Source organism: Dendropsophus ebraccatus, chromosome 1 (assembly GCF_027789765.1).
Source record: "Dendropsophus ebraccatus isolate aDenEbr1 chromosome 1, aDenEbr1.pat, whole genome shotgun sequence".
Lineage (NCBI taxonomy): Eukaryota > Metazoa > Chordata > Amphibia > Anura > Hylidae > Dendropsophus > Dendropsophus ebraccatus.
The window spans coordinates 222720927-222737405 of NC_091454.1; the positions used below are offsets into that span (position 1 = coordinate 222720927).

The 16479-nt window shown below is 48.1% G+C and overlaps 1 protein-coding gene across 2 annotated transcripts in view; it reads right to left on the reverse strand.

Moving 5' to 3' along the window:
• The window catches only part of DNAH2 (dynein axonemal heavy chain 2), a 77729-nt gene that overhangs the window by 55978 nt on the left and 5272 nt on the right, over positions 1-16479 (reverse strand). For both annotated transcript variants that reach the window (XM_069948954.1, XM_069948943.1), the window contains exons 2-7: positions 10291-10421; positions 8659-8723; positions 1346-1516; positions 1036-1264; positions 765-875; positions 170-408 (exon numbers count right to left, since the gene is read on the reverse strand). In XM_069948954.1, coding sequence (XP_069805055.1) covers positions 170-408; positions 765-875; positions 1036-1264; positions 1346-1516; positions 8659-8723; positions 10291-10405 — 930 coding nt within the window. In that variant the 5' untranslated portion in view covers positions 10406-10421. The remainder of the gene's footprint in view (positions 1-169; positions 409-764; positions 876-1035; positions 1265-1345; positions 1517-8658; positions 8724-10290; positions 10422-16479) is intronic.

Consider the following 16479-nt stretch of genomic DNA (forward strand, 5'->3'; position numbering starts at 1 on the left):
TACAGACCCATAGACTGCACCAACCCAGAACAATGGAGGTAGGTAGACACAGACCCATAGACTGCCCCAACACTGTTCACAATCCCTACAACCTCCAGCAGTGCCGGTATTATACACATGCCAGGAGCAGTTCAGCAGCTTCTCATGTCCATGTTGTTCCGTATCTCACCTGGATCTGCTTGGACAGCTTCTGGAATGGTCCTATATAGGAAGACTTTGCCAGCTGGAGGATGAGCTCAATGTGTTTGACCCCCGGTTGGTCCAGCTGCGTGCTTATACCCGACAGGTCATCACATCTGTCTCTCCAGAACTCTATCTCTTCTAGCGGTCCCGAGCTCTCTCGTACCTCCACCGCTTCCTGAGCGCTCAGAACCTCCTTGATCTGCCGAGTCCAGTGCACCATGGCAGCTGTGAGGGCAGAAAGATGGAGGGTCAGAAACTAAATACAACTGGACGGCTATTCATTATAGGGGAAACCTTCATCTAAATCTCACACCATGGAGTAATGCACAATGTAATGACAGATGTACCAGAATAAGATAAATCCTGTCCATCTATTCTTCCAGAAACAGCACCTCTCCGCTCCTCAGGTTGGTGATGTATTGCAGCTCGGTTCCATTGAAGTGAATGGAGATGAAATGCAATACCACACACAACCTGAGGACGGGGGTGGTGCTGTTTTTGGAAGAAAGTATCTGTGCTTTTTCTAATACTGGAAAACCCCTTGAAGGCATACCCTTTGTGTATAATCTCCATATACTCACTCTCCAGCCTCTGGACCAGCTCCTTGTCGTTCACGGCCTCCTCGGCCTGTAGGTGCATGGCTTCTATGGGGATGTAAAGGACGGTATGTCCCTGCAGCTTATACCTGGTGTCTGGGGGTGTTAGAAATAGAACAAGTTAGGGGAGACGTACAAACATAGGGGGAGCACTGTATAATTCCAATAGATAGGTGTCCATACTAGCAGTAATACAGTACTGATATACAATAAGCTAATATACGGGGCCTACCCCTGTAAGGGTGCTATGGACTACCTGTGAGCGCTGCTAAGAAGCGGTGGAGGTGGGCCAAGAAGTCATTGCGGATGCTCTCGGGCCAGCTGCCATCACTGAAGATGTAGGGGGCATAGACGCCATTCATCAGCCTGAGCAGTGTCACTATGTAGGACCCCCGCAGCGACCCGAATTGCAGGTTCTCGTCCAGGTTCTCCGGGGTTAGAGGGACCCGCTCCCTTCTGATCAAGTATATTAACTGCTCCACGTTCTGGAAGAGAAATATGGAGATCTCCAGTGATCACACGATAAGGAGACATCTATAGATGACAGCGGGGGCCATGTCACCCACCTGTGCCGGCATATTGGGCTCTATGTGCAGACCGCTGTGAGCGTCAAAGTACACACAGAGCGACTCCTGGGTGACGTCCAATGCAAATCGGTCCAGGGCGGCATCCAGCTCGGCCGTCCACATCTCAGGGGTCACACGGCTCAGCACAATCTTCTGCTTTAAGTTGGGTTTCTGGAATGGGAAAAAGACAAAAGGTATAGTATAAAGTGTTCAGGATGGATTACCCAGAGTACCATGAGTAGTGAGGGTATCAGGAGTATTATGCGGCACATGGAGATGTGCGGCCAATAGCAATGTATCTGAATGGGCAAAAGAACGATACAGCGATCATTCGTGCAGCCCAGCCATGCGATTAATCGTGTCTTGTAGATTTACCTACCGCATCTGCTGGAAGTTTACTCCAAGCATCTACTACTCTTTCAGTAATAATTTCTCATGTTGCTTCTGATGTTTTCACAACTAACCTCAGATTGTGCCCCCTTGTTCTTGGGTTCAGTTTCTTCCCTCCTGAACCTTATTCAGTTATCCATACAAAAACATGGCCGCTTTCTTCCAGAGCCAGCAGCATCTCCAGGTCAGGTGCGGTTTGCAATTAAGCTCCATTCCCTTTAATGGAACAGAGTTTCAAAACCTGCACATAAACTGGGGACAAGAGCGGTGCTGTCTCTGGAAGAAATCAACCATGTTTTTGTAGTGCTGGATAACCCCTCTGATAGACAGTGGTCTGCGGGAGCTGCAGCCAGGAGGATCGGTGAGACCACAGAGTGCGAGCGGTGATACTGAGCATTAGGCTGGGGAAGCTATAATGTGTAGATACTGGCCAGACCGCCTAGGTTTCACTTTGATTTCTGTACACTGTGTTGCCTGTATGTATTTAGGGGTCCCTATTGGGAGGGGGAGGGGGGTGGCAACTGGTGTGTGAGATTGGCGCTTGTATGCGGCTGGGCTGCCCGAATGATCCTCGAATGGTTTGTGCAGCCCTGGAAACTGACAGCACAGATATGCATATAGGATATACTGTACATATAGGATAGGTATATAGGATATACTGTACATATAGGATAGGTATATAGGATATATTGTACATATAGGGTATGTATATAGGATATACTGTACATACAGGATAGGTATATAGGATATACTGTACATATAGGATAGGTATATAGGATATATTGTACATATAGGAGATGTATATAGGATATACTGTACATATAGGATGGGTATATAGGATATATTGTACATATAGGATGGGTATATAGGATATATTGTACATATAGGATAGGTATATAGGATATACTGTACATATAAGATAGGTATATAGGATATATTGTACATATAGGATAGGTATATAGGATATACTGTACATATAGGATATGCATATAGGATATACTGTACATATAGGATAGGTATATAGGATATACTGTACATATAGGATAGGTATATAGGATATATTGTACATATAGGGTATGTATATAGGATATACTGTACATACAGGATAGGTATATAGGATATACTGTACATATAGGATAGGTATATAGGATATATTGTACATATAGGAGATGTATATAGGATATACTGTACATATAGGATGGGTATATAGGATATACTGTACATAGAGGATATGTATATAGGATATATTGTACATATAGGATAGGTATATAGGATATACTGTACATATAGGATAGGTATATAGGATATACTGTACATATAGGATACGTATATAGGATATACTGTACATATAGGATACGTATATAGGATATACTGTACATATAGGGTATACAGTGGTGCCTTGGATTACGAGCATAATTGGTTTCGGGACGGTGCTTGTAATCCAAATCTACTCTTAAACCAAAGCAAATTTTCCCATAAGAAATCATAGAAATACAGACAATTGGTTCCACCCCCCAAAAATAATAATTTATTATTCTGAATAACATGTAAAACAGATGAAACAAAGATTCAGAAACAGTAGAATCTGTGATATTATAAGTTACTGTACAGTAATGGAGAGGATGGGAAACACAAGGGCGGACAGAGACTGCAGGGAGCAGGAAGGAATGAGCAGTGCAGATGTGGGCACATACATGCAGCACTCTGTCCGGGGAGAGAGGGGTTACAGCTATGGAGAGATTACCTCCACAGTCCTGTCCCCTGATGTAAGCCCCAGCCTGAAGTGGATCTGCTATGATTTGGAAGGTGAGGGAGACTTTCTGGGTCAGAGTACAGGGCTGTAGACCCCACTATGCGCCCCCCCCCCCCCCTCATTACAGACCATCATTACAGTCATGCTGAAGGACGTTGCAGGCAGCAGATCACTCTCCACGGCGTCTCAGACTCTGTCCCGTCTGTCACATGTGCTCAGTGTGAACCTGCTCTCATCTGTGAGGAGCACAGGGGGCGCCAGTGGTGAATCTGCCAATCCTGGTGTTCCCTGGCAAATGGCAAGCGTCCTGCACGGTGTTGGGCTGTGAGCACTACCTCCATCGGTGGACGTCGGGCCCTCATACCATCCTCATGGAGTCGGTTTCTAACTGTGCAGACACACACACATTTGTGGCTACTGGAGGTCATTTTGCAGGGCTCTGGCAGTGTTCCTCCTGTTCCTCTGTTCCTCCTTGAACAAAGGTGGAGGTAGCGCTCCTGCTGCTGGTTTCTTGCTCCCCTACAGCCTCCTCAAAGTCTCCTGGTGTATTGGCCTGTCTCCTGGTGCATTGGCCTGTCTCATGGTATCACTTCAGCCTCTGGACCCTACGCTGACAGACACAGTAAACCTTCTTGCCACAGCTCGCATTGATGTGCCATCCTGGATGAGCTGCACTACCTGAGCCACTTGTGTGGGTTGAAGAGTCTGTCTCATGTTACCACAATTGTGAAAGTGTGGTGATCCCCTGGTGTGATGTTATATCGGAGGAGCCGTCAGTCACTTGCCAGATGGTAATGTGTGACTCCACGTCAGAGGTGGTTGGCTGAGATATACCTTGGAGTTTTACTTTGTGATGCCAGTGCCGGGTAGGCACACAGGTGTGATGGCACGCCTGCTGTTAGTTGACAAGGCTGGTTGCACCCTTTTCCCCTGTGGTCGGTGTCCTGCTGGGATGCTACCGGGTCCCTTGGGTTAGTGTGATCACGGATGGCCAGAGCGGTGTAGTGACCCTCCCGGACTATCGGAACCGCCACCCACAGAAAGGGGAAGTTTCCCAAGGTTAGGTGGTGTGCTGTGTCGGTGGAAAGCGAAAAATCACAGAGTCTTTAACTTAAATAAGCTTGTTGTTTACTAGAAAGTGCTCGCTTGCAGTAGGTTACAAGATTATGATGTTTCTCTTGATAAAGCATGTGGTAATACGCTTGACAATAGTTCCAGACAAATACTTGACAATACAGCAACCGAATCTGCAGTAGGATGCAGCGTAGGTTAAAAGATCAAAATAAACGAATTCTCGATCGTCGTTTGATCGTTTGCTCATTTACACGGTACGATTATCGCTCAAATGCGATCGTTTATGCTAAAATTCGAACGATATTCGTTCCATGTAAATGCAGCCTAAGTGGACAGTTTGACTTCGCAGAAGTTTAATTTACTCGGAGTTATATTGTGTTGTTTAAGTGTTCCATTTATTTTTTTGAGCAGTGTATACGTCCATGCGGTGGATACGGTGGTGGCGGCACACATTACATAGAATACCAGGATGTAAGTGTACGGCGGTGGTGGCGGCACACATTACATAGAATACCAGGATGTAAGTGTACGGCGGTGGTGGCGGCACACATTACATATAATACCAGGATGTAAGTGTACGGCGGTGGTGGCGGCACACATTACATATAATACCAGGATGTAAGTGTACGGCGGTGGTGGCGGCACACATTACATATAATACCAGGATGTAAGTGTACGGCGGTGGTGGCGGCACACATTACATATAATACCAGGATGTAAGTGTACGGCGGTGGTGGCGGCACACATTACATAGAATACCAGGATGTAAGTGTATGGCGGTGGTGGCGGCACACATTACATAGAATACCAGGATGTAAGTGTACGGCGGTGGTGGCGGCACACATTACATAGAATACCAGGATGTAAGTGTACGGCGGTGGTGGCGGCACACATTACATATAATACCAGGATGTAAGTGTACGGCGGTGGTGGCGGCACACATTACATAGAATACCAGGATGTAAGTGTATGGCGGTGGTGGCGGCACACATTACATATAATACCAGGATGTAAGTGTACGGCGGTGGTGGCGGCACACATTACATAGAATACCAGGATGTAAGTGTATGGCGGTGGTGGCGGCACACATTACATAGAATACCAGGATGTAAGTGTACGGCGGTGGTGGCGGCACACATTACATAGAATACCAGGATGTAAGTGTACGGCGGTGGTGGCGGCACACATTACATATAATACCAGGATGTAAGTGTACGGCGGTGGTGGCGGCACACATTACATAGAATACCAGGATGTAAGTGTATGGCGGTGGTGGCGGCACACATTACATATAATACCAGGATGTAAGTGTACGGCGGTGGTGGCGGCACACATTACATATAATACCAGGATGTAAGTGTACGGCGGTGGTGGCGGCACACATTACATATAATACCAGGATGTAAGTGTACGGCGGTGGTGGCGGCACACATTACATAGAATACCAGGATGTAAGTGTACGGCGGTGGTGGCGGCACACATTACATATAATACCAGGATGTAAGTGTATGGCGGTGGTGGCGGCACACATTACAGAACACACAGGAGACCGGCAGAGATTAGTTCGGCAGAATTGTCTCTGCTGCCTCCCGGTGAGAACATTCACAGAGTAATGGCTTCATGTAGTGAACATCTGTTGTGTAAAGGAGAAAACACGGGCCAGACGCATCGTCCATACCACCACCCTCCCCCAAAAACCACTCCGCTCATCACCTAGAACATACAGCGGCCTGTCACCGGGGCTGCAAGTGTCTCATGGAGAACTGTGAATGAACTGTGATCAGAACACATCATCATCACATACATCCTGGCATCATGTATACCCCATCCTGACGTCACATATGCCCCCATCCTGACATCATATACCCCATTCTCACGTCACATATACCCCCATCCTGACGTCACATATGCCCCCATCCTGACATCATATACCCCATTCTCACGTCACATATACCCCCATCCTGAAGTCACATATACCCCATTCTCACGTCACATATACCCCCATCCTGACGTCACATATACCCCATTCTCACGTTACATATACCCCCATCCTGACGTCACATATATCCCATCCTGACGCCACGTATACCCCATCCTGACGCCATATACCCCCATCCTAACATCATATACCCCCATCCTGACATCACATATACCCCATCCTGACATCATATACCCCATCCTGATGCCACGTATACCCCATCCTGACATCATATACCCCATCCTGACGTCACATATACCCCATCCTGACATCACATATACCCCATCCTGACATCATATACCCCATCCTGACATCATATACCCCCATCCTGACATCACATATACCCCATCCTGACATCATATACCCCATCCTGACATCATATACCCCCATCCTGACATCACATATACCCCATCCTGACATCATATACCCCCATCCTGACATCATATACCCCATCCTGACATCATAAATACCCCATCCTGATCTCACATATACCATATCCTGACATCACATATACCCCATCCTGACGTCACATATACCCCATCCTGACATCATATACCCCATCCTGACGTCACATATACCACATCCTGACGTCACATATACCCCATCCTGACGTCACATATACCCCATCCTGACATCATATACCCCATCCTGACATCATAAATACCCCATCCTGATCTCACATATACCATATCCTGACATCACATATACCCCATCCTGACGTCACATATACCCCATCCTGACATCATATTCCCCATCCTGACGTCACATATACCCCATCCTGACATCATATACCCCATCCTGATGTCACATATACCCCATCCTGGCGTCACATATACCCCATCCTGACGTCACACATACCCCATCCTGACATCATATACCCCATCCTGACGTCACATATACCCCATCCTGACATCATAAATACCATATCCTGACGTCACATATACCCCATCCTGACATCATATACCCCATCCTGACGTCACACATACCCCATCCTGACATCATATACCCCATCCTGACGTCACACATACCCCATCCTGACGTCACACATACCCGATCCTGACGTCACATATACCCCATCCTGACATCATATACCCCATCCTGATGTCACATATACCCCATCCTGACGTCACACATACCCCATCCTGACGTCACATATACCCCATCCTGACGTCACACATACCCCATCCTGACGTCACACATACCCCATCCTGACGTCACACATACCCCATCCTGACATAACATATACCCCATCCTGACGTCACATATACCCCATCCTGACGTCACACATACCCCATCCTGACATCACATATACCCCATCCTGACGTCACACATACCCCATCCTGACGTCACACATACCCCATCCTGACGTCACACATACCCCATCCTGACGTCACACATACCCCATCCTGACGTCACACATACCCCATCCTGACGTCACATATACCCAATCCTTACGTCACATATACCCCCATCCTGACATCATATACCCCATCCTGACGTCACATATACCCCATCCTGACGTCACACATACCCCATCCTGACGTCACACATACCCCATCCTGACGTCACACATACCCCATCCTGACGTCACATATACCCAATCCTTACATCACATATACCCCCATCCTGACATCATATACCCCATCCTGACGTCACATATACCCCATCCTGACGTCACACATACCCCATCCTGACGTCACACATACCCCATCCTGACGTCACACATACCCCATCCTGACATCACACATACCCCATCCTGACGTCACACATACCCCATCCTGACATAACATATACCCCATCCTGACGTCACATATACCCCATCCTGACGTCACACATACCCCATCCTGACGTCACACATACCCCATCCTGACATCACACATACCCCATCCTGACGTCACACATACCACATCCTGACGTCACATATACCCCATCCTGACGTCACACATACCCCATCCTGACATCAGGACATGTGACATAACAAGTGCGACACAGAACATTCGCACATCAGAGCTAATCACATGAGAAAAAAACACAACATAAAACATCCTGACATAAGAACAGGCCACATACAACTAGCTGACCTCCTAGGATGACACCATGTATAGAGGATATACTGACCAAATCCAGATGTTCCTGTATGGCATCAGACGGGAGGGACGGGTCGTGTTCTGCATCTTCTGTGACTGATGGAAAGAGAGAGCAAGGTAAATGTGGTAACATGGCGGCTCCCCGGTAATTTCCTGCCTTCTTCCCGCTCCCCGCAGCCGCCGGTGACACTTCAGAGCCGTTCTCAGTCGGTCACTGGCCGCAGCTGTCTCATGGAGCCCCGGGGAGCGGGGACCAATAGACATGATCAGAAACATAAAAACATAGAAGACTGTCGGCAGAAAAAGACCACTTGGTCCATCTAATCAGTCGGAGATCATTGTCTTTATTACACGGAGCAATGATCTGCTTATTTGGCAGATTATCACTCCATGTAATAGGAAAAGTTATGGATATTTGGCTTGCGGATGATATTTATGGAAAAAGAAAAAGTTCTCGCTCCAGTGATATTAACATCACCACCACCAAAGGCCACAGTGGCTGCATATTATAGGTAGCGGCTGCTGGAGACTGGGGGACCTCACATGGAGACTGGGGGACCTCACCTGGAGACTGGGGGACCTCACCTGGAGACTGGGGGACCTCACCTGGAGACTGGGGGACATCACATGGAGACTGGGGGACCTCACATGGAGACTGGGGGACCTCACCTGGAGACTGGGGGACCTCACCTGGAGACTGGTGGGACCTCACCTGGAGACTGGTGGGACCTCACCTGGAGACTGGTGGGACCTCACATGGAGACTGGGGGACCTCACATGGAGACTGGGGGACCTCACATGGAGACTGGGGGACCTCACATGGAGACTGGGGGACCTCACCTGGAGACTGGGGGACCTCACCTGGAGACTGGTGGGACCTCACCTGGAGACTGGGGGACCTCACATGGAGACTGGGGGACCTCACATGGAGACTGGGGGACCTCACATGGAGACTGGGGGACCTCACATGGAGACTGGTGGACCTCACATGGAGACTGGTGGGACCTCACATGGAGACTGGGGGACCTCACATGGAGACTGGTGGGACCTCACATGGAGACTGGGGGACCTCACATGGAGACTGGTGGGACCTCACCTGGAGGCTGGTGGGACCTCACATGGAGACTGGGGGACCTCACATGGAGACTGGGGGACCTCACATGGAGACTGGGGGACCTCACATGGAGACTGGGGGACCTCACATGGAGACTGGGGGACCTCACATGGAGACTGGGGGACCTCACATGGAGCGGCTGCTGAAGACTGGGGGACCTCACATGGAGCGGCTGCTGAAGACTGGAGACCCCATGATATATTATAACTGGGGCTGAAGCTTTTTATGCTTTCCATAAATTTTACCCATAAGCCCAAATATCTCTAACTTTTTAGAATAGCGAATACATATAGTCACTTACCAGGCTCCTCATATCATATACATATATACACAGTCACTTACCAGGCTCCTCATATCATATACATATATACACAGTCACTTACCAGGCTCCTCATATCATATACATATATACACAGTCACTTACCAGGCTCCTCATATCATATACATATATACACAGTCACTTACCAGGCTCCTCATATTGTATATACTCCTATACACAGTCACTTACCAGGCTCCTCATATCATATACATATATATACAGTCACTTACCAGGCTCCTCATATTTGCTGCTCTCAGGAGAATCTTCGGAGTCTTTCAGTGGTACCTGGTCCATACTGTGTATAGGGAGAAGCTCGGACGCTGTGTGGACGTCTATGTCGGCCATGATGCATACTCCTCACCTAGAGAACACATCAGGACGTTAGGCACATAGACAAACTAATAGTCTAACAACTGGCAGATAGAAAGTCACTACTAATGACACCATCACACAGTGTGACCTGCTGCCAGACCCCCCCCCCTCCCCCCCAGCACTATGGCGGTGCTCCTGAAGGCTCCTCCCCCTGCAGGGTGACAGTCTGGCATTGAATGGGTTACTATCAGACAGGACAGGAGGTATAGGCCGTCATTGGCCGTTGTGTATTTTCCAGAAGTGAGTCAGTGTGGCAGCTGGCAGGATGCAGCATTGTGCCCACGTACCTAGGACACTGCCGCTCCTGCGCCCAGACTCTTCCTGGTATACGGATAGTGATGTGTGAGGAGACGCCGGGTACATGTCACTGTGACAGGACGCCCATCAGCTGCTCTATGTCCGACACCTGTCATTACAATCTATCACCCCATGTTATAGCTGATGTGTATATCCTCCTCATGTTATAGCTGATGTCCCCATCCCCCTATGTTATAGCTGATGGGTATATCCCCCCCATGTTATAGCTGATGTGTATATCCCCCCCATGTTATAGCTGATGTGTATATATCCCCCCCATGTTATAGCTGATGTCCCCATCCCCCCATGTTATAGCTGATGTCCCCATCTCCCCCCATGTTATAGCTGATGTCCCCATCTCCCCCCATGTTATAGCTGATGTCCCCATCCCCCCATGTTATAGCTGATGTCCCCATCTCCCCCCCATGTTATAGCTGATGTCCCCATCTCCCCCCCATGTTATAGCTGATGTCCCCATCTCCCCCCCCATGTTATAGCCGATGTCCCCATCTCCCCCATGTTATAGCTGATGTCCCCATCTCGCCCCATGTTATAGCTGATGTCCCCATCTCTATCCCATGTTATAGCTGATGTCCCCATCTCCCCCCATGTTATAGCTGATGCCCCCATCTCCCCCCATGTTATAGCTGATGTCCCCATCTCGCCCCCATGTTATAGCCGATGTCCCCATCTCCCCCCCCATGTTATAGCTAATGTCCCCATCTCGCCCAATGTTATAGCTGATGCTCCATCTCCCCTCATGTTATAGCTGATGTCCCCATCTCCCCCCATGTTATAGCTGATGCCTCCATCTCCCCTCATGTTATAGCTGATGTCCCCATCTCCCCCCATGTTATAGCTGATTCCCCCATCTCCCCCCATTTTATAGCTGATGCCCCCATCTCCCCCCATGTTATAGCTGATGTCCCCATCTCCCCCCATGTTATAGCTGATGTCCCCATCTCCACCCATGTTATAGCTGATGTCCCCATCTCCACCCATGTAATAGCTGATGTCCCCATCTCCCCCCCATGTTATAGCCGATGTCCCCATCTCTCCCCATGTAATAGCTAATGAGTAACCTCCATAGATCTCCATGGTACAGCGCCACCTACTGGTAGTGTATATATAGTAACCTCCATGGCTCTCCCTGGTACAGCGCCACCTACTGGTAGTGTATATATAGTAACCTCCATAGATCTCCCTGGTACAGCGCCACCTACTGGTATTGTATATATAGTAACATCCATAGATCTCCCTGGTACAGCGCCACCTACTGGTATTGTATATATAGTAACCTCCATAGATCTCCCTGGTACAGCGCCACCTACTGGTAATGTATATCTAGTAACAGAGCCACCTACTGGTATTGTATATCTAGTAACATCCATGGCTCTCCCTGGTACAGCGCCACCTACTGGTAGTGTATATATAGTAACCTCCATAGATCTCCCTGGTACAGCGCCACCTACTGGTAGTGTATATATAGTAACCTCCATGGCTCTCCCTGGTACAGCGCCACCTACTGGTATTGTATATATAGTAACTTCCATGGCTCTCCCTGGTACAGCGCCACCTACTGGTATTGTATATCTAGTAACCTCCATGGCTCTCCCTGGTACAGCGCCACCTACTGGTAGTGTATATATAGTAACCTCCATAGATCTCCCTGGTACAGCGCCACCTACTGGTATTGTATATATAGTAACCTCCATGGCTCTCCCTGGTACAGCGCCACCTACTGGTATTGTATATCTAGTAACCTCCATGGCTCTCCCTGGTACAGCACCACCTACTGGTAGTGTATATCTAGTAACCTCCATGGCTCTCCCTGGTACAGCGCCACCTACTGGTAGTGTATATATAGTAACATCCATAGATCTCCATGGTACAGTGCCACCTACTGGTAGTGTATATCTAGTAACAGCGCCACCTACTGGTAGTGTATATCTAGTAACAGCCATGGCTCTCCCTGGTACAGCGCCACCTACTGGTAGTGTATATATAGTAACATCCATAGATCTCCCTGGTACAGCGCCACCTACTGGTAGTGTATATCTAGTAACAGCGCCACCTACTGGTAGTGTATATCTAGTAACCTCCATGGCTCTCCCTGGTACAGCGCCACCTACTGGTAGTGTATATATAGTAACATCCATAGATCTCCCTGGTACAGCGCCACCTACTGGTAGTGTATATCTAGTAACATCCATGGCTCTCCCTGGTACAGCACCACCTACTGGTAGTGTATATCTAGTAACAGCGCCACCTACTGGTAGTGTATATCTAGTAACAGCGCCACCTACTGGTAGTGTATATATAGTAACATCCATAGATCTCCCTGGTACAGCGCCACCTACTGGTAGTGCATATATAGTAACATCCATAGATCTCCCTGGTACAGCGCCACCTACTGGTAGTGTATATATAGTAACCTCCATAGATCTCCCTGGTACAGCGCCACCTACTGGTAGTGTATATCTAGTAACCTCCATGGCTCTCCCTGGTACAGCACCACCTACTGGTAGTGTATATCTAGTAACCTCCATGGCTCTCCCTGGTACAGCGCCACCTACTGGTAGTGTATATATAGTAACATCCATAGATCTCCCTGGTACAGCGCCACCTACTGGTAGTGTATATATAGTAACATCCATAGATCTCCATGGTACAGCGCCACCTACTGGTAGTGTATATCTAGTAACAGCGCCACCTACTGGTAGTGTATATCTAGTAACAGCCATAGATGTCCCTGGTACAGCGCCACCTACTGGTAGTGTATATCTAGTAACCTCCATAGATCTCCCTGGTACAGCCCCACCTACTGGTAGTGTATATCTATTAACCTCCATGGCTCTCCCTGGTACAGCGCCACCTACTGGTAGTGTATATCTAGTAACCTCCATAGATCTCCCAGGTACAGCGCCACCTACTGGTAGTGTATATCTAGTAACCTCCACAGATCTCCCTGGTACAGCGCCACCTACTGGTAGTGTATATCTAGTAACCTCCATAGATCTCCCTGGTACAGTGCCACCTACTGGTATTGTATATCTAGTAACAGCCATGGCTCTCCCTGGTACAGCGCCACCTACTGGTAGTGTATATATAGTAACCTCCATGGCTCTCCCTGGTACAGCGCCACCTACTGGTAGTGTATATCTAGTAACAGCGCCACCTACTGGTAGTGTATATCTAGTAACAGAGCCACCTACTGGTAGTGTATATCTAGTAACAGCGCCACCTACTGGTAGTGTATATCTAGTAACCTCCATAGATCTCCCAGGTACAGCGCCACCTACTGGTAGTGTATATCTAGTAACAGCGCCACCTACTGGTATTGTATATCTAGTAACAGCCATGGCTCTCCCTGGTACAGCGCCACCTACTGGTATTGTATATATAGTAACCTCCATGGCTCTCCCTGGTACAGTGCCACCTACTGGTAGTGTATATCTAGTAACAGCGCCACCTACTGGTAGTGTATATATAGTAACATCCATAGATCTCCCTGGTACAGTGCCACCTACTGGTAGTGTATATCTAGTAACAGCGCCACCTACTGGTAGTGTATATCTAGTAACCTCCATAGATCTCTCAGGTACAGCGCCACCTACTGGTAGTGTATATCTAGTAACCTCCACAGATCTCCCTGGTACAGCGCCACCTACTGGTAGTGTATATATAGTAACCTCCATAGATCTCCCTGGTACAGCGCCACCTACTGGTATTGTATATATAGTAACCTCCATGGCTCTCCCTGGTACAGCGCCACCTACTGGTAATGTATATCTAGTAACAGCCATGGCTCTCCCTGGTACAGCGCCACCTACTGGTATTGTATGTATAGTAACCTCCATAGATCTCCCTGGTACAGCGCCACCTACTGGTATTGTATATATAGTAACCTCCATGGCTCTCCCTGGTACAGCGCCACCTACTGGTAGTGTATATCTAGTAACAGCGCCACCTACTGGTAGTGTATATCTAGTAACAGAGCCACCTACTGGTAGTGTATATCTAGTAACAGCGCCACCTACTGGTAGTGTATATCTAGTAACCTCCATAGATCTCCCTGGTACAGCGCCACCTACTGGTAGTGTATATCTAGTAACAGCGCCACCTACTGGTAGTGTATATCTAGTAACAGCCATGGCTCTCCCTGGTACAGCGCCACCTACTGGTATTGTATATATAGTAACCTCCATGGCTCTCCCTGGTACAGCGCCACCTACTGGTAGTGTATATCTAGTAACAGCGCCACCTACTGGTAGTGTATATCTAGTAACAGAGCCACCTACTGGTAGTGTATATCTAGTAACAGCGCCACCTACTGGTAGTGTATATCTAGTAACCTCCATAGATCTCCCAGGTACAGCGCCACCTACTGGTAGTGTATATCTAGTAACAGCGCCACCTACTGGTATTGTATATATAGTAACCTCCATGGCTCTCCCTGGTACTGCGCCACCTACTGGTAGTGTATATCTAGTAACCTCCATAGATCTCCCTGGTACAGCGCCACCTACTGGTAGTGTATATATAGTAACCTCCATAGATCTCCCTGGTACAGCTCCACCTACTGGTGGTGTATATCTAGTAACAGCCATGGCTCTCCCTGGTACAGCGCCACCTACTGGTAGTGTATATATAGTAACCTCCATGGCTCTCCCTGGTACTGCGCCACCTACTGGTAGTGTATATCTAGTAACAGCGCCACCTACTGGTAATGTATATCTAGTAACCTCCATGGCTCTCCCTGGTACAGTGCCACCTACTGGTAGTGTATATCTAGTAACAGCGCCACCTACTGGTAGTGTATATCTAGTAACAGAGCCACCTACTGGTAGTGTATATCTAGTAACAGCGCCACCTACTGGTAGTGTATATCTAGTAACCTCCATAGATCTCCCAGGTACAGCGCCACCTACTGGTAGTGTATATCTAGTAACATCCATAGATCTCCCTGGTACAGCGCCACCTACTGGTAGTGTATATCTAGTAACATCCATAGATCTCCCTGGTACAGCGCCACCTACTGGAAGTGTATATATAGTAAAATCAATAGATCTCCATGGTACAGCGCCGCCTACTGGTAGTGTATATCTAGTAACAGCGCCACCTACTGGTAATGTATATCTAGTAACATCCATGGCTCTCCCTGGTACAGCGCCACCTACTGGTAGTGTATATCTAGTAACAGCGCCACCTACTGGTAATGTATATCTAGTAACATCCATAGATCTCCCTGGTACAGCGCCCCCTACTGGTAGTGTATATCTAGTAACCTCCATAGATCTCCCTGGTACAGCGCCACCTACTGGTATTGTATATATAGTAATCTCCATAGATCTCCCTGGTACAGCGCCACCTACTGGTAGTGTATATATAGTAACCTCCATAGATCTCCCTGGTACAGCGCCACCTACTGGTATTGTATATATAGTAACCTCCATAGATCTCCCTGGTACAGCGCCACCTACTGGTATTGTATATATAGTAACCTCCATGGCTCTCCCTGGTACAGCGCCACCTACTGGTATTGTATATCTAGTAACCTCCATAGATCTCCCTGGTACAGCGCCACCTACTGGTAATGTATATCTAGTAACAGCGCCACCTACTGGTAGTGTATATCTAGTAACATCCATAGATCTCCCTGGTACAGCGCCACCTACTGGTAATGTATATCTAGTAACAGCGCCACCTACTGGTAGTGTATATCTAGTAACATCCATGGCTCTCCCTGG